The 19,960-nt window shown below is 45.6% G+C and overlaps 1 protein-coding gene across 2 annotated transcripts in view; it reads left to right on the top strand.

The window, feature by feature from the left end:
• The first annotated feature begins 6,138 nt into the window (after positions 1-6,138).
• The window catches only part of LOC135527679 (putative uncharacterized protein DDB_G0290521), a 93,307-nt gene continuing 79,485 nt past the window's right edge, over positions 6,139-19,960 (top strand). Inside the window, exons 1-2 of one of the 2 annotated variants that reach the window (XM_064956167.1) lie at positions 6,139-7,070; positions 14,579-15,732. In XM_064956167.1, coding sequence (XP_064812239.1) covers positions 14,888-15,732 — 845 coding nt within the window. In that variant the 5' untranslated portion in view covers positions 6,139-7,070; positions 14,579-14,887. Of the gene's footprint in view, positions 7,071-14,575; positions 15,733-19,960 lie in introns of both variants that reach the window. The other variant, XM_064956166.1, reaches the window with a different exon arrangement.

Below are 19,960 nucleotides of genomic sequence, written 5' to 3'. Positions count from 1 at the left end.
TAGAACTGCAGAGGGATTAGCCTAGCCTTAGTACCACACAGTCATACAGAACTGCAGAGGGATTAGCCTATCCTTAGTACCACACAGTCATACAGAACTGCAGAGGGATTAGCCTAGCCTTAGTACCACACAGTCATACAGAACTGCAGAGGGATTAGCCTAGCCTTAGTACCACACAGACATACAGAACTGCAGAGGGATTAGCCTAGCCTTAGTACCACACAGTCATATTCAGAGGCACATTGTTTTGTGTATAGAACACCACACCCCAGAACTGCAGAGGGATTAGACTAGACTTAGTACCACACAGTCATACAGAACTGCAGAGGGATTAGCCTAGCCTTAGTACCACACAGACATACAGAACTGCAGAGGGATTAGCCTAGGCTTAGTACCACACAGTCATACAGAACTGCAGAGGGATTAGCCTAGCCTTAGTACCACACAGTCATACAGAACTGCAGAGGGATTAGCCTAGCCTTAGTACCACACAGTCATACAGAACTGCAGAGGGATTAGCCTAGCCTTAGTACCACACAGACATACAGAACTGCAGAGGGATTAGCCTAGCCTTAGTACCACACAGTCATACAGAACTGCAGAGGGATTAGCCTAGCCTTAGTACCACACAGTCATACAGAACTGCAGAGGGATTAGCCTAGCCTTAGTACCACACAGTCATACAGAACTGCAGAGGGATTAGCCTATCCTTAGTACCACACAGTCATACAGAACTGCAGAGGGATTAGCCTATCCTTAGTACCACACAGTCATATTCAGAGGCACATTGTTTTGTGTATAGAACACCACACCCCAGAACTGCAGAGGGATTAGCCTAGACTTAGTACCACACAGTCATACAGAACTGCAGAGGGATTAGCCTAGCCTTAGTACCACACAGTCATACAGAACTGCAGAGGGATTAGCCTAGCCTTAGTACCACACAGACATACAGAACTGCAGAGGGATTAGCCTAGCCTTAGTACCACACAGTCATATTCAGAGGCACATTGTTTTGTGTATAGAACACCACACCCCAGAACTGCAGAGGGATTAGCCTAGACTTAGTACCACACAGTCATACAGAACTGCAGAGGGATTAGCCTAGCCTTAGTACCACACAGTCATACAGAACTGCAGAGGGATTAGCCTAGCCTTAGTACCACACAGACATACAGAACTGCAGAGGGATTAGCCTAGCCTTAGTACCACACAGTCATACAGAACTGCAGAGGGATTAGCCTAGCCTTAGTACCACACAGTCATATTCAGGTCATACCTTACTGCTTTAACATACAGTGCGTTGATTTTGCACTTGAAGTCAACCACCTGAATTGTCATTCGACTACAGATGCCATATCATAATTTGATCATCCAGCTGCAGGAATTTCTTTCACAGCAGGAAATGCAAACTTGTATTGCATTCAAGGTAAAAAAAAAAAAAAGGATATAAAGTTTGTAATTTCCCCTTAAAAATGTCAGACTTGATTTACCATAATGAAAAACCTATCAACCCCTACAAAAAAAATATATGAATTATAATCCACAAAAAACTATTTACATTTCCCGTTGCTGCAGGATTATTTTCCTGCTGCAGCAAACTGGCTCAAATTAATATCCTACATCTGTACTCTTTCTTTCTCTCCTGACACCAGATAATTCAAGAACAAAAAACAAAGTCTAACATGGTAAATGAAAAGCATGGTAGATGTTAGTGAAAATATTCAGGGAATCCCCTGCAGTGTAACCCTTATAGAGCTCATTGTTTCCCCCTGTAGTGTTCAACAGACGAGCTGAGTCACTAGTGTACCTGATAACTCTGCCACCAGGTTCCCATCACCAGGGCTCAATGTGAAGTCCATAGTGCACCTGATAACTCTGCCACCAGGTTCCCATCACCAGGGCTCAATGTGAAGTCACTAGTGTACCTGATAACTCTGCCACCAGGTTCCCATCACCAGGGCTCAATGTGAAGTCACTAGTGTACCTGATAACTCTGCCACCAGGTTCCCATCACCAGGGCTCAATGTGAAGTCACTAGTGTACCTGATAACTCTGCCACCAGGTTCCCATCACCAGGGCTCAATGTGAAGTCCATAGTGTACCTGATAACTCTGCCACCAGGTTCCCATCACCAGGGCTCAATGTGAAGTCACTAGTGTACCTGATAACTCTGCCACCAGGTTCCCATCACCAGGGCTCAATGTGAAGTCACTAGTGTACCTGATAACTCTGCCACCAGGTTCCCATCACCAGGGCTCAATGTGAAGTCACTAGTGTACCTGATAACTCTGCCACCAGGTTCCCATCACCAGGGCTCAATGTGAAGTCACTAGTGTACCTGATAACTCTGCCACCAGGTTCCCATCACCAGGGCTCAATGTGAAGTCACTAGTGTACCTGATAACTCTGCCACCAGGTTCCCATCACCAGGGCTCAATGTGAAGTCAACAGTGTACCTGATAACCTTAATTACAGTCCAGCACCATTTATCAATGTCAATGCGAATTATAAATATGATCAATATTTTATCCAACTTCATAATATTATTGATTATTGATCGCCATGTTAGGGGCTACAGCTAATTGCACAGTAAAACTGTACTGTATAAGAGTACTATAGCAGTACTGACTTTAACTGGACTGTATAAGAGTACTATAGCAGTACTCCAAGGCTTGATCCTAGGCCCCACGCTCTTCTCAATTTACATCAACAACATAGCTCAGGCAGTAGGAAGCTCTCTCATCCATTTATATGCAGATGATACAGTCTTATACTTAGCTGGGCCCTCCCAGGATTTTGTGTTAAATGCTCTACAACAAAGCTTTCTTAGTGTCCAACGAGCTTTCTCTACCCTTAACCTTGTTCCGAACACCTCCAAAACAAAGGTCATGTGGTTTGGTAAGAAGAATGCCCCTCTCCCCACAGGTGTGATTACTACCTCTGAGGGTTTAGAGCATGAAGTAGTCACCCTACACAAGTACTTGGGAGTATGGCTAGAAGGTACACTGTCCTTCTCTCAGCACATATCAAAGCTGCATATTACGGATTTTCTCCTCTTCGTCTGAGGAGGTGTAGCAGGGATTGGACCAAAACGCAGCGTGGTAAGTGTCCATAATGATTTAATAACAAAACCAACTGAACACTCGAACGAAACAATAAACGATGTGAACAAAACGAAACAGTCCCGTGTGGCGACAGACACTGACACGGAAAACAAACACCCACGAAACTCAGGTGGAAAAAGGCTACCTAAGTATGATTCTCAGCGGCCTCCCGGGTGGCGCAGTGGTTAAGGGCACTGTACTGCAGCGCCAGCTGTACCATCAGAGACTCTGGGTTCGCGCCCAGGCTCTGTCGTAACCGGCCGCAACCGGGAGGTCCTTGGGGCGATGCACAATTGGCCTAAATGTCTGCCCTGTTAGAGCTGCCCCAGTCAACTGTAAGTGCTGTTATTGTAAAGGGGAAACGTCTAGGAGCAACAACAGCTTGAAGTGGTAGGCCACACAAGCTCACAGAATGGGAAGGCCGAGTGCTGAAGCGAGTAGCTCGTAAAAATCGTCTGTCCCCGGTTGCAACAATTACTACCGAATTCCAAACCACCTCTGGAAGAAAACTCAACACAAGAACAGTTTGTCGGAAACTTCATGAAATGTTTTTCCATGGCCGAGCAAGTATACAAGCCTAAGCTCACCATGTGCAATGCCAAGCATCGGCTGGAATGGTGTAAAGCCTGCACAGAGCCTTGACCTGAACCTCATTGAACACTTTTGGGATGAATTGGAACGCCGACTGCGAGCCAGGCCTAATCACCAAACATCCAGTGCCCAACCTCACTAATGCGCTTGTGGCTGAATGGAAGCAAGTCCCCGCAGCAATGTTCCAACATCTAGTGGAAAGCCAGAAGAGTGGAGGCTGTTATAGCAGCAATGTTCCAACATCTAGTGGAAAGCCAGAAGAGTGGAGGCTGTTATAGCAGCAATGTTCCAACATCCAGTGGAAAGCCTTCCCAGAAGAGTGGAGGCTGTTATAGCAGCAATGTTCCAACATCTAGTGGAAAGCCTTCCCAGAAGAGTGGAGGCTGTTATAGCAGCAATGTCCCAACATCTAGTGGAAAGCCTTCCCAGAAGAGTGGAGGCTGTTATAGCAGCAATGTTCCTACATCTAGTGGAAAGCCAGAAGAGTGGAGGCTGTTATAGCAGCAATGTTCCAACATCTAGTGGAAAGCCTTCCCAGAAGAGTGGAGGCTGTTATAGCAGCAATGTTCCAACATCTAGTGGAAAGCCTTCCCAGAAGACTGGAGGCTGTTATAGCAGCAATGTTCCAACATCTAGTGGAAATCCTTCCCAGATGAGTGGAGGCTGTTATAGCAGCAATGTTCCTACATCTAGTGGAAATCCTTCCCAGATGAGTGGAGGCTGTTATAGCAGCAATGTTCCTACATCTAGTGGAAATCCTTCCCAGATGAGTGGAGGCTGTTATAGCAGCGAGGGAGGGGGACCAACTCCATATTAACGGCCATAATTTTGGAGTGAGATGTTGGACGAGCAGGCGTCTACATATTTTTGGTCATGTAGTGTACCCGTTTAAGAGAACAAAGAAAAAAATACAGTAGGAGAAGCGATAGAGTTGTTACAGGTGTCTTCTTCGAGTGTTGTTTAGGAGAGAGGGGAGACGCCCCCTGCTGGTGGCAACAGGCATAAACAAATCCCAATGGAAATCCCTTTCCCAAAATAATGGTGGATTACAATAATATCTAAACCATGTTTTACCAAATACAATGTGATTCCATAACTTTATGGGCAGCCACAACTATAGTGTACAATAATACACATTAACACCGAGATAGGTTTCTGTACGTTTTCAAAATGTGTACATCACAAATTATAAACCTACAATAGTTTACCCCATCTCAATCTCAAAATGAGAAGGCAACATTACAGTAGATACAAAGATATGACAAAGTAGTCATACATTTGCCTAACTCTAAATGCAATTAGAAAATAACTCATCCCTACATGTGATATGTGTGATTTGTTTTAAATATGCCATGTAAAAATAAAAATAAAAAGTTTTGTTTCTGGAAGCCATTTCAAAGCAATAAATGCATTGAATAAAAGTACATTTTTCATGATGAAATAACATATACATATGATAATTTTTTGTAGGGGTGTATGAGATTTATATACTGTATGTTATTAACATATATTAACGTGTTTGTCACCATTATTTATACGTTTTAAATATATATCATATATTTTAAAATAGATGTCACGTTCTTTGATGTATAAGGCCATATGTATTACTATTCCGTATGGGGAGAGGGAGACTGTGCCATTACGGCTCTTAATGCAGAAAATCTCTCTTGTCAGAACATGCTTCTCCTCGATCCAAAATGGTCGACTCAAGGAGTTCAGTTTACTCGCCACTGTCATCACTACATGTAAACTCTAAGGTCAGAGAGTTTGGAGAGAAAGCAACAACTAATGCAACGTTCAAGTAATAGTCGGAACTCGGATTCTCTGACTGGTTAAAAGCGGAATGTGTCAAACTACAACCAGTAAGCAGATCGGAAATGTCAGCGTTTCCTACTTCCAACTACCATGTGAACACAATGGGGATTTGAAGACAATCTGGAAATTCGGATAAAAACAAGGACAGATCATGATGTCAGTTATCTTCAGGTGGGTCCTGTGTGGCTCAGTCGGTAGAGCATGGCGCTTGCAACGCCAAGCGTCGTGGGTTCGATTCCCGCTGGGACCACCCATATGTAAAAGTAGTGGCCCCAGCCGACTTGTAAGTCGCTTTGGACAAAAGCGTCTGCTAAATGGGATATATTATTATTATTATTAGGTGTGAAAGTTGGAGCTCTAGAAATATGCCCGATTTTTCGACTTGGAATTCCGAGTTGGATTATCGTTCAAAATATGTTCTTCCTCGTTGGAGCTCGTTTAAAAAATCGAGTTCCCAGTTGTCTTGGATGCTCGGAGTCGGGAGATTTCCGAGTTCCGATTTCCCAGTTGATTTGAACGTGGCAATATATCTCGTCTGACTCACTTGCATAAACCGCGCCACCACATGCACCCCGCGCCTCCTACCCCCTCCTCCACATCCTCGTCTTTGTGAGAGGATCTGAGAGGAGCTGCAGTGTGTATTGGCCACTCTGCGGTGCTTCAGAATGGCGGAGGGGGGCGGCGGGTGCAGTGGATACGCGATGCTGAACGGGGACCGCGGGGGATGGACCGACTAATCACCCCGCCGCTCATTCTGTCAGCATCAGGACCACAGCCAGACAGATTTGGATTTAAAATTCTACCTTCAGGAAATATTAGACTGCAATAAACTTCACCACTACGAGATGGAGATATAAGAGGACATATATGGAACTCCTTATCTTTTTAGGCAAATTTATGAAATTGTTGAATCTATCTTGAAGACTCGTGTTTCATAGTGTGCTTGTCATATTTGCTGCGAGTGATACGCGACACGTCGGGAGTCTGCCATCATTGAAATGCGTAAAAACGACCCTTTAACCGAGTCAGCTATGCGTCTTATTTTGACATATTAGCGTGTGAATGCGTTGGGCTGTGAAGACGTTAGTGCGCAAATCCCCGGATGTTTTTATTGGTGGTTTTTGTCGCCGCTGCGTGACGGTCTCTGTCCGTGTGTGTTCAGAACCCAGATCGGTTCCATACCATCTCTCAACACTACGGCAGCCTGCGTGCCTCAGAGCTAAAACAATAACGTGATAACGGGACACTGTAGCGGGCTGGGGACTGGATCGGTGTTGCCGCGATGCACCAGACAGAACAGGCCACCTTGCACTCTACCGTCTGAAGAAAAGGACCATAGAGGAGCGGAATCCCTCACTATATAAAATACGTCATTTTATCAAACGGTTTCGACCTCAGCAAATCGACACAGATTGGGATTATTCGAGCATATTAAAACAGAGAGAGGATCAATGATTATTTCCTCAAGGCTCCTTCTTATCCTCCTTCAACCCTGCAGCACAAGACAGGCAAGAAGAAGACGTGTGGAGGCAGAGAATGCTGCAATCTACTGACTGGGTATGACACTACAAAACAATATATCAAGCATTAAGACAGTAAGGAGAAGGCACTCTGACAGTCTTAAGAAAGCAGAGTGGAGGCTGCTGGTTAGGTAGTGTGGAGCAGCTAGATGATGATCAGTAGTGATTTCTCCTGCTCTAAAGACTTCAGATGAAGCTTCCCAGTATTTATGGGGTGAGCTGAAACCCCATGAGAGTTTACAGTGCAGCGGTTTCAGCCTCAGAGACAGAGGGCGAGAGAGACATTGTGAGAGATATACAGAAAGAGAGAGAACAGAATTCAGAACTCCACACATTCACCCAGAGTAGACACTCCTACCTGCTATTAGAACACATTCACCCAGAGTCGACACTCCAACCTGCTATTAGAACACATTCACCCAGAGTAGACACTCCTACCTGCTATTAGAACACATTCACCCAGAGTAGACACTCCTACCTGCTATTAGAACACATTCACCCAGAGTAGACACTCCCACCTGCTATTAGAACACATTCACCCAGAGTAGACACTCCCACCTGCTATTAGAACACATTCACCCAGAGTAGACACTCCTACCTGCTATTAGAACACATTCACCCAGAGTAGACACTCCTACATGCTATTAGAACACATTCACCCAGAGTAGACACTCCCACCTGCTATTAGAACACATTCACCCAGAGTAGACAGTCCTACCTGCTATTAGAACACATTCACCCAGAGTAGACACTCCCACCTGCTATTAGAACACATTCACCCAGAGTAGACACTCCCACCTGCTATTAGAACACATTCACCCAGAGTAGACACTCCCACCTGCTATTAGAACACATACACCCAGAGTAGACACTCCTACCTGCTATTAGAACACATTCACCCAGAGTAGACACTCCTACCTGCTATTAGAACACATTCACCCAGAGTAGACACTCCTACCTGCTATTAGAACACATTCACCCAGAGTAGACACTCCTACCTGCTATTAGAACACATTCACCCAGAGTAGACACTCCCACCTGCTATTAGAACACATTCACCCAGAGTAGACCCTCCCACCTGCTATTAGAACACATTCACCCAGAGTAGACCCTCCCACCTGCTATTAGAACACATTCACCCAGAGTAGACCCTCCCACCTGCTATTAGAACACATTCACCCAGAGTAGACACTCCCACCTGCTATTAGAACACATTCACCCAGAGTAGACACTCCCACCTGCTATTATAACACATTCACCCAGAGTAGACACTCCCACCTGCTATTAGAACACATTCACCCAGAGTAGACCCTCCCACCTGCTATTAGAACACATTCACCCAGAGTAGACCCTCCCACCTGCTATTAGAACACATTCACCCAGAGTAGACACTCCCACCTGCTATTAGAACACATTCACCCAGAGTAGACACTCCCACCTGCTATTAGAACACATTCACCCAGAGTAGACACTCCCACCTGCTATTAGAACACATTCACCCAGAGTAGACACTCCCACCTGCTATTAGAACACATTCACCCAGAGTAGACACTCCTACCTGCTATTAGAACACATTCACCCAGAGTAGACACTCCCACCTGCTATTAGAACACATTCACCCAGAGTAGACACTCCTACCTGCTATTAGAACACATTCACCCAGAGTAGACACTCCTACCTGCTATTAGAACACATTCACCCAGAGTAGACACTCCCACCTGCTATTAGAACACATTCACCCAGAGTAGACACTCCCACCTGCTATTAGAACACATTCACCCAGAGAAGACACTCCCACCTGCTATTAGAACACATTCACCCAGAGTAGACACTCCCACCTGCTATTAGAACACATTCACCCAGAGTAGACACTCCCACCTGCTATTAGAACACATTCACCCAGAGTAGACACTCCCACCTGCTATTAGAACACATTCACCCAGAGTAGACACTCCCACCTGCTATTAGAACACATTCACCCAGAGTAGACACTCCTACCTGCTATTAGAACACATTCACCCAGAGTAGACACTCCCACCTGCTATTAGAACACATTCACCCAGAGTAGACACTCCTACCTGCTATTAGAACACATTCACCCAGAGTAGACACTCCTACCTGCTATTAGAACACATTCACCCAGAGTAGACACTCCCACCTGCTATTAGAACACATTCACCCAGAGTAGACACTCCCACCTGCTATTAGAACACATTCACCCAGAGTAGACACTCCCACCTGCTATTAGAACACATTCACCCAGAGTAGACACTCCCACCTGCTATTAGAACACATTCACCCAGAGTAGACACTCCCACCTGCTATTAGAACACATTCACCCAGAGTAGACACTCCCACCTGCTATTAGAACACATTCACCCAGAGTAGACACTCCCTCCCACCTGCTATTAGAACACATTCACCCAGAGTAGACACTCCCACCTGCTATTAGAACACATTCACCCAGAGTAGACACTCCCACCTGCTATTAGAACACATTCACCCAGAGTAGACACTCCCACCTGCTATTAGAACACATTCACCCAGAGTAGACACTCCCACCTGCTATTAGAACACATTCACCCAGAGTAGACACTCCCACCTGCTATTAGAACACATTCACCCAGAGTAGACACTCCCACCTGCTATTAGAACACATTCTCCCAGAGTAGACACTCCCACCTGCTATTAGAACACATTCACCCAGAGTAGACACTCCCACCTGCTATTAGAACACATTCACCCAGAGTAGACACTCCCACCTGCTATTAGAACACATTCACCCAGAGTAGACACTCCCACCTGCTATTAGAACACATTCACCCAGAGTAGACACTCCCACCTGCTATTAGAACACATTCACCCAGAGTAGACACTCCCACCTGCTATTAGAACACATTCACCCAGAGTAGACACTCCCACCTGCTATTAGAAAACATTCACCCAGAGTAGACACTCCTACCTGCTATTAGAACACTTTCACCCAGAGTAGACACTCCTACCTGCTATTAGAACACATTCACCCAGAGTAGACACTCCCACCTGCTATTAGAACACATTCACCCAGAGTAGACACTCCCACCTGCTATTAGAACACATTCACCCAGAGTAGACACTCCTACCTGCTATTAGAACACATTCACCCAGAGTAGACACTCCCACCTGCTATTAGAACACATTCACCCAGAGTAGACACTCCTACCTGCTATTAGAACACATTCACCCAGAGTAGACACTCCCACCTGCTATTAGAACACATTCACCCAGAGTAGACACTCCCACCTGCTATTAGAACACATTCACCCAGAGTAGACACTCCTACCTGCTATTAGAACACATTCACCCAGAGTAGACACTCCTACCTGCTATTAGAACACATTCACCCAGAGTAGACACTCCCACCTGCTATTAGAACACATTCACCCAGAGTAGACACTCCCACCTGCTATTAGAACACATTCACCCAGAGTAGACACTCCCACCTGCTATTAGAACACATTCACCCAGAGTAGACACTCCCACCTGCTATTAGAACACATTCACCCAGAGTAGACACTCCCACCTGCTATTAGAACACATTCACCCAGAGTAGACACTCCTACCTGCTATTAGAACACATTCACCCAGAGTAGACACTCCCACCTGCTATTAGAACACATTCACCCAGAGTAGACCCTCCCACCTGCTATTAGAACACATTCACCCAGAGTAGACCCTCCCACCTGCTATTAGAACACATTCACCCAGAGTAGACCCTCCCACCTGCTATTAGAACACATTCACCCAGAGTAGACACTCCCACCTGCTATTAGAACACATTCACCCAGAGTAGACACTCCCACCTGCTATTAGAACACATTCACCCAGAGTAGACACTCCCACCTGCTATTAGAACACATTCACCCAGAGTAGACCCTCCCACCTGCTATTAGAACACATTCACCCAGAGTAGACCCTCCCACCTGCTATTAGAACACATTCACCCAGAGTAGACACTCCCACCTGCTATTAGAACACATTCACCCAGAGTAGACACTCCCACCTGCTATTAGAACACATTCACCCAGAGTAGACACTCCCACCTGCTATTAGAACACATTCACCCAGAGTAGACACTCCCACCTGCTATTAGAACACATTCACCCAGAGTAGACACTCCTACCTGCTATTAGAACACATTCACCCAGAGTAGACACTCCCACCTGCTATTAGAACACATTCACCCAGAGTAGACACTCCTACCTGCTATTAGAACACATTCACCCAGAGTAGACACTCCTACCTGCTATTAGAACACATTCACCCAGAGTAGACACTCCCACCTGCTATTAGAACACATTCACCCAGAGTAGACACTCCCACCTGCTATTAGAACACATTCACCCAGAGAAGACACTCCCACCTGCTATTAGAACACATTCACCCAGAGTAGACACTCCCACCTGCTATTAGAACACATTCACCCAGAGTAGACACTCCCACCTGCTATTAGAACACATTCACCCAGAGTAGACACTCCCACCTGCTATTAGAACACATTCACCCAGAGTAGACACTCCCACCTGCTATTAGAACACATTCACCCAGAGTAGACACTCCTACCTGCTATTAGAACACATTCACCCAGAGTAGACACTCCCACCTGCTATTAGAACACATTCACCCAGAGTAGACACTCCTACCTGCTATTAGAACACATTCACCCAGAGTAGACACTCCTACCTGCTATTAGAACACATTCACCCAGAGTAGACACTCCCACCTGCTATTAGAACACATTCACCCAGAGTAGACACTCCCACCTGCTATTAGAACACATTCACCCAGAGTAGACACTCCCACCTGCTATTAGAACACATTCACCCAGAGTAGACACTCCCACCTGCTATTAGAACACATTCACCCAGAGTAGACACTCCCACCTGCTATTAGAACACATTCACCCAGAGTAGACACTCCCACCTGCTATTAGAACACATTCACCCAGAGTAGACACTCCCACCTGCTATTAGAACACATTCACCCAGAGTAGACACTCCCACCTGCTATTAGAACACATTCACCCAGAGTAGACACTCCCACCTGCTATTAGAACACATTCACCCAGAGTAGACACTCCCACCTGCTATTAGAACACATTCACCCAGAGTAGACACTCCTACCTGCTATTAGAACACATTCACCAGAGTAGACACTCCCACCTGCTATTAGAACACATTCACCCAGAGTAGACACTCCCACCTGCTATTAGAACACATTCACCCAGAGTAGACACTCCCACCTGCTATTAGAACACATTCACCCAGAGTAGACACTCCCACCTGCTATTAGAACACATTCACCCAGAGTAGACACTCCCACCTGCTATTAGAACACATTCACCCAGAGTAGACACTCCCACCTGCTATTAGAACACATTCACCCAGAGTAGACACTCCCACCTGCTATTAGAACACATTCACCCAGAGTAGACACTCCCACCTGCTATTAGAACACATTCTCCCAGAGTAGACACTCCCACCTGCTATTAGAACACATTCACCCAGAGTAGACACTCCCACCTGCTATTAGAACACATTCACCCAGAGTAGACACTCCCACCTGCTATTAGAACACATTCACCCAGAGTAGACACTCCCACCTGCTATTAGAACACATTCACCCAGAGTAGACACTCCCACCTGCTATTAGAACACATTCACCCAGAGTAGACACTCCCACCTGCTATTAGAACACATTCACCCAGAGTAGACACTCCCACCTGCTATTAGAACACATTCACCCAGAGTAGACACTCCTACCTGCTATTAGAACACTTTCACCCAGAGTAGACACTCCTACCTGCTATTAGAACACATTCACCCAGAGTAGACACTCCCACCTGCTATTAGAACACATTCACCCAGAGTAGACACTCCCACCTGCTATTAGAACACATTCACCCAGAGTAGACACTCCTACCTGCTATTAGAACACATTCACCCAGAGTAGACACTCCCACCTGCTATTAGAACACATTCACCCAGAGTAGACACTCCTACCTGCTATTAGAACACATTCACCCAGAGTAGACACTCCCACCTGCTATTAGAACACATTCACCCAGAGTAGACACTCCCACCTGCTATTAGAACACATTCACCCAGAGTAGACACTCCTACCTGCTATTAGAACACATTCACCCAGAGTAGACACTCCTACCTGCTATTAGAACACATTCACCCAGAGTAGACACTCCCACCTGCTATTAGAACACATTCACCCAGAGTAGACACTCCCACCTGCTATTAGAACACATTCACCCAGAGTAGACACTCCCACCTGCTATTAGAACACATTCACCCAGAGTAGACACTCCCACCTGCTATTAGAACACATTCACCCAGAGTAGACACTCCCACCTGCTATTAGAACACATTCACCCAGAGTAGACACTCCTACCTGCTATTAGAACACATTCACCCAGAGTAGACAATCCCACCTGCTATTAGAACACATTCACCCAGAGTAGACACTCCTACCTGCTATTAGAACACATTCACCCAGAGTAGACACTCCCACCTGCTATTAGAACACATTCACCCAGAGTAGACACTCCCACCTGCTATTAGAACACATTCACCCAGAGTAGACACTCCCACCTGCTATTAGAACACATTCACCCAGAGTAGACACTCCCACCTGCTATTAGAACACATTCACCCAGAGTAGACACTCCCACCTGCTATTAGAACACATTCACCCAGAGTAGACACTCCCACCTGCTATTAGAACACATTCACCCAGAGTAGACACTCCCACCTGCTATTAGAACACATTCACCCAGAGTAGACACTCCCACCTGCTATTAGAACACATTCACCCAGAGTAGACACTCCTACCTGCTATTAGAACACATTCACCCAGAGTAGACACTCCCACCTGCTATTAGAACACATTCACCCAGAGTAGACACTCCCACCTGCTAAGCGTAAACTACTTGGTTACCGCAGTGTGAGTGTTTTTCCTGCTCTTTATTTGTCCTTTCGGGATCCCTCCTCTTTCTCCTTTCTTTTTTGCCCTTTTTCTTGGAATGGATGACACAGAGAAAGAAGAGCTCTTTTCCAACAGAGGATTGCAGAGGACGTTGTTGACCTTCTACAATTTGTGAGATAAACTGTCATATAATATAACAAGTACTCAGGAATATAAAGCTAGACGGAGAAATCATAATTTATCTACTGAGCAGTGACAGAACAGACAAAACTTTCAAGCTCTTTTCCTTCTTATTTTTGAATAGATGTAGATTCAAAGTTGATCCTATTCAAGAAGTGTAATAAAATGGACCAGGAAGGATAAATGTGAGAGAGTTCAGACCTCTTCCATGACCTCATACATCCCTCCTGTCTGCTGAGCTATTACAACCCGAGATAGAAAGATGTCTATCCACTTTGAACAGGGCCTCATCTGTCAGCCTCTCAGTTAATCTCAACTCTTCTACTTCTTTTAACTCAGTGATTTGTAGACAATCTGACTCGGTGACATTGTCTCATATGATTTCAGAAGATGGGACTCTGACCCCTTCAAGATCACCTGACCTGATTGGACCAACCGGATGTTCAACGCGCCAACCGACGTCTCTGACAGGGCAAAACCAGGAATTAAAACATCTTGATCCTCTAGAGGGACCTTTTTAAAGTCAACTCTCTCCCCCCCACTTCCTTCTGGTGGGGGGGAGGGCATAGCAGTGAGCCTATCACAGCTCAGGACTGGTCCTTCATTAACCAAAGCCTATCACAGCTCAGGACTGGTCCCTTCGCTAGCCAGTTAGCCTATCAACAGTGAGGTTACTGAGACCAGGACCAGACCAGCAGCATGGAGGCTAGTCAGCGCCATGGCCAGGGCAGCCCAGAGAGCCCTAACCGAGCGGTGGAGTATCTCCTGGAGCTCAACAACATTATAGAGAGCCAGCAGAAGCTCCTGGAGACCCAGAAACACCGTATCGATGAGCTGGAGGTTCAATTAGACCGGCTGGCCCAGGAGAATAAAGACCTACGCCTCGACCGCCAGCGACCTTTACCCCCTGAACCGCCACCCTGCCCCCCGCCACCACCTGCCACCAAAACATCCATACCCTCTGTACCAGTCCGCCCTGTTCAGACCCAGTCTTATAATCATACCAGTACCAACACTACAGCCATCCAGACACCCACCCCCACAGCCCTTCCAACCCCACCCCCGGTGCCTGTACGGGATCAACGCAAACCTCAAACCCCCAGTACCAACACTACAGCCATACAGACACCGACCCCCACAGCCCTTCCAACCCCACCCCCGGTGCCTGTACGGGATCAACGCAAACCTCAAACCCCCAAGACCCCACGCCGTACCCCCCACACGCCACAAACCCCCAAACGAACCCCAGTCACCACCCAGACCCCACGCACTCCGCAGACCCCCAAACGAACCCCAGTCACCACCCAGACCCCACGCACGCCCCAAACCCCCAAACGAACCCCAGTCACCACCCAGACCCCCCGCACTCCGCAGACACCCAAACGGACCCCCCACACACGGCTGACGCGAACCATCTCGACCGGAACAGGCACCAGCTTCGTGGAGATGGAGAAGGAGAGACTGGAGAGGATGGAGGAAGAGAGGACAGAGAGGACAGAGAGACTTCACAGCTCCACCTTGGGAAACCCCACCAACCACAGACAGTGAGTCATTACCTTACCTTTTAGTGTGTGTGTGTGTGTTAGACCCCAAACTCCACTGCTGAACAGTTAACACGAGGTGTTTCTTCATGCATACTGCCGTTCTTCACACTCCAATGCTCTGAGTGTGTTCTTCTTCAATCAAATGTATTTATATAGCCCTTCATACATCAGCTGATGTCACAAAGTGCTGTACAGAAACCCAGCCTAAAACCCCAAACAGCAAGCAATGCAGGTGTAGAAGCACGGTGGCTAGGAAAAACTCCCTAGAAAGGCCAGAACCTAGAGAGAAACCTAGAGAGGAACCAGGCTATGTTGGGTGGCCAGTCCTCTTCTGGCTGTGCCGGGTGGAGATTATAACAGAACATGGCCAAGATGTTCAAATGTTCATAAATGACCAGCAGGGTCAAATAACAATAATTACAGTGGTTGATGAAGTCAGCACCTCAGGAGTAAATGTCAGTCGACTGTTCATAGCCGATAATTCAGAGTATATCTACCGCTCCTGGTATCTCTAGAGAGTTGAAAACAGCAGGTCTGGGACAAGGTAGCATGTCCGGTGAACAGGTCAGGGTTCCATATCTGCAGGTAGAACAGTTGAAACTGGAGCAGCAGCACGGCCAGGTGGACTGGGGACAGCAAGGAGTCATCATGCCAGGTAGTCCTGAGGCATGGTCCTAGGGCTCAGGTCCTCCGAGAGAGAAAGAAAGAAAGAAAGAAGAGAATTAGAGAGAGCATACTTAAATTCACACAGGAAACCGGATAAGACAGGAGAAATACTCCAGATATAACAAACTGCCCCCCGACACATAAACTACTGCAGACTGAGGCATTCTCTTGAATACGTTCTTATTAGGATGAGAGTGTGGAGAACGTTTTACACTTAAAAAGAACTGCACCCTCTAATGCTACTGCATTACCTTTGACCCTTTAGAGTAAATTGCATCATCAACATGTCGGCTGCTCGTCTATGCTGGATCACGACTATCCTCTGTAACTATTGTTAGCTATATGTCAAACATTTGTAGATCTGAACATCTGATTTAGTTTAATATTGCATTATTGTCAGTAAAGCAATTAGGACTGTTAATCCTTTTGTGTTTTGTGTTATTTAGCTACATTTACATTTGGTTAACAAAAGTAGCTAGCTAACTTTAGTAGTGTCTTAAGCTAGTCTAGCCATCGGTGATCCTCCTTTCATTTTCACTTGGTTTTGTTTTGTCTTGTCTTGTATCATACCTGATTTAAATCCCATCAATTACACGTTGTGTATTTAACCCTCTGTTCCCCATCACGTCATTATCGGTGATGGTTTTGTTTGTATGTGATGTGCAAGTTATGATCTGGTGTGCAACGGGGTTTTGTACCCACTTATTATTTTGTATATTTTGGTTTTCAGAGTTTTGTGAAGCACTTATTTAAACGACACTTATTTAAACAAGTTCGTTCTCCTGCGCCCGACTTCCCTGCCACCAACACGCACACATTACACGGTTGTTGAGCAAGCTGCTCAAGTTAAATGGCTTAGCTAAAATATCATTACTCTCCATAATCCATAGCTACATGGCGTTACTACACAGCCTGCAAGGACTCTGTCAACCCTGGGGAAACATGCCAATATAACCTGGTACTAGCTACGCTACAAATAAATATCCGGACGATACACAGACCGATCCGGAGGAGGAAAGCAATGAGAGGTGGCGCTATCTGTCAGTGTAGGTATCTCTTTTGGGTCTTCACAGTCACTATAAGTGATACATTGTGGTTTGCTGATATTGTCACGCAATCAGCACCAATTCGTCAGATTTTTTTTGAAATTGAGTGAGAGGGCTGGAGAAGTTGGGAGATGAGAGATGTGCTAAGGTGACCGAGGCATGCACAACTATGCCCTGTAACGTTACTGCCTCAATCTGCAGCCAGCCAAGCGAATGGCAATACAAACGATACAAGATAACTACATAAACAAACATTTCATGATCAGCTAGCTATATAGAATCGTAATAGTTTAACAGGTAAAAACAACCTAAAACTAATGTATGCAAGGTAGATGACTAGCTAAGTAAACCTACCAATTCTCTGTGCCTAGACAGACAGCCAGTCGTATTGACTTATTTTGGGATTGCTGCCTACACACACTACGCTGGGTATTGTAGGCAAGTAAACATGCCACGATTAACACAGAATTTATTTATCAACTTATCAAGATAAAATATTGTATTCAGTCAACATATGAGATGTGAATAGGCAACATTATATTCCGAAGACAATTTATTTTCTCTCGCTTCATCCCAAATATTGTCCGCCATTGATTTAAAAAAAATGTTTTGTCCTTTTTTTTTTTACATGGTTGCATCACATTCCTTTCATTTGAAGCGTCGTCCATACCTTTCATCTGAAGCATCATCCATACCTTTCATCTGAAGCATCATCCATACCTTTCATCTGAAGCATCATCCATACCTTTCATCTGAAGCATCATCCATACCTTTCATCTGAAGCATCATCCATACCTTTCATCTGAAGCATCATCCGTTCCTTTCATCTGAAGCGTCATCCATACCTTTCATCTGAAGCATCATCCATACCTTTCACCTGAAGCATCATCATACCTTCCATTTGAGGCATCATCCATACCTTTCATCTGAAGCATCATCCGTTCCATTCATCTGAAGCATCATCCGTTCCTTTCATCTGAAGCGTCATCCATACCTTTCATCTGAAGCATCATCCATACCTTTCACCTGAAGCATCATCCATACCTGTCACCTGAAGCATCATCCATACCTTTCATTTGAAGCGTCGTCCATACCTTTCATCTGAAGCATCATCCATACCTTTCATCTGAAGCATCATCCATACCTTTCATCGATGCTTTCGAAATGTGCACAATCAGAGTGACTACACATCCGAGAAGTCAAATCAAATCGTATTGGCCACCTACATGTGTTTTGCAGATGTTATTGTGGGTGTAATGAAATGCTTGTGTTTCTAGGTCCAACAGTGCAGTAATATCTAACAATTTCACAGCAATACACACAAATCTGAAGTAATGGAATTAAGAATATATAAATATTTGGATGAGCAATGTCAAAGCGGCATAGACTAAGATACAATACAATAGAATACAGTATATACATGCTAACCTTCTTCATTCTTATTTATCTTATTTACAATGACGGCCAAACCCGGACAACACTGGGCCAATTGTGCGCCGCCCTATGGGACTCCCAATCACGGCCAGTTGTGAAACAGCCCGGAATCGAATCATGGTCTGTAGTGATGCTTCCAGCACAAAGATGCCTTAGACCACTGCGCCACTCGGGTGTCAAGAGTGTGCAAAGCTGTCATCAAGGCAAAGGGTGGAAATTTTAAGAATCTCAAATATAAAATATATTTATTTGTTTAACACTTTTTTGGTTACTACATGATTCCATATGTGTTATTTCATAGTTTTGATGTCTTCACTGTTATTCTACAATGTAGAAAATAGTAAAAATAAAGAGAACCCCTGGAACCATTAGGTGTTCTAAAACTTTTGAACGGTAGTGTACACATAAAATGAGTAACGCAAAATATCTGAACACAATTAAAGTGACTAGTGTTCCATTATTAAAGTCGGCGGTGATTTCTAGTCCATATATACTGGCAGCCAGTCTGATGTGTTGGCAGCAGCCACTCAATGTTAGTGGTTGCTGTTTAACAGTCTGATGGCCTTGAGATAGAAGCTGTTTTTCAGTCTCTCGGTCCCAGCTTTGATGTACCTGCACTGACCTCGCCTTCTGGATGATAGCGGGGTGAACAGGCAGTGGCTCGGGTGGTTGTTGTCCTTGATGATCTTTATGGCCTTCCTGTAACATCGGGTGATGCGTTGTGCAGACCTCACTAACCTCTGGAGAGCCTTACGGTTGTGGGCGGAGCAGTTGACATACCAGGCGGTGATACAGCCCGACAGGATGCTCTCGATTGTGCATCTGCAAATGTTTGTGAGGCTTTTAGGTGACAAGCCAAATTTCTTCAGCTTCCTGAGGTTGAAGAGGCGCTGTTGCTCTTTCTTCCCCACACTGTCTGTGTGGGTGGACCAATTCAGTTTGTCCGTGATGTGTACGCCGTGGAACTTGAATCTCTCCACCATCTCCACTGCTCTTCTGTCAATGTGGATATGGGGTTGCTCCCTCTCCTGAAGTCCTCGATCGTCTCCTTTGTTTTGTTGACGTTGAGTGATAGGTTATTT

The sequence above is a fragment of the Oncorhynchus masou genome, chromosome 33, assembly GCF_036934945.1.
Source record: "Oncorhynchus masou masou isolate Uvic2021 chromosome 33, UVic_Omas_1.1, whole genome shotgun sequence".
Taxonomy (NCBI): Eukaryota; Metazoa; Chordata; class Actinopteri; order Salmoniformes; family Salmonidae; genus Oncorhynchus; species Oncorhynchus masou.
Note: the sequence above shows the minus strand (reverse complement) of the source record. Positions and strands in the feature narration are given on the sequence as shown.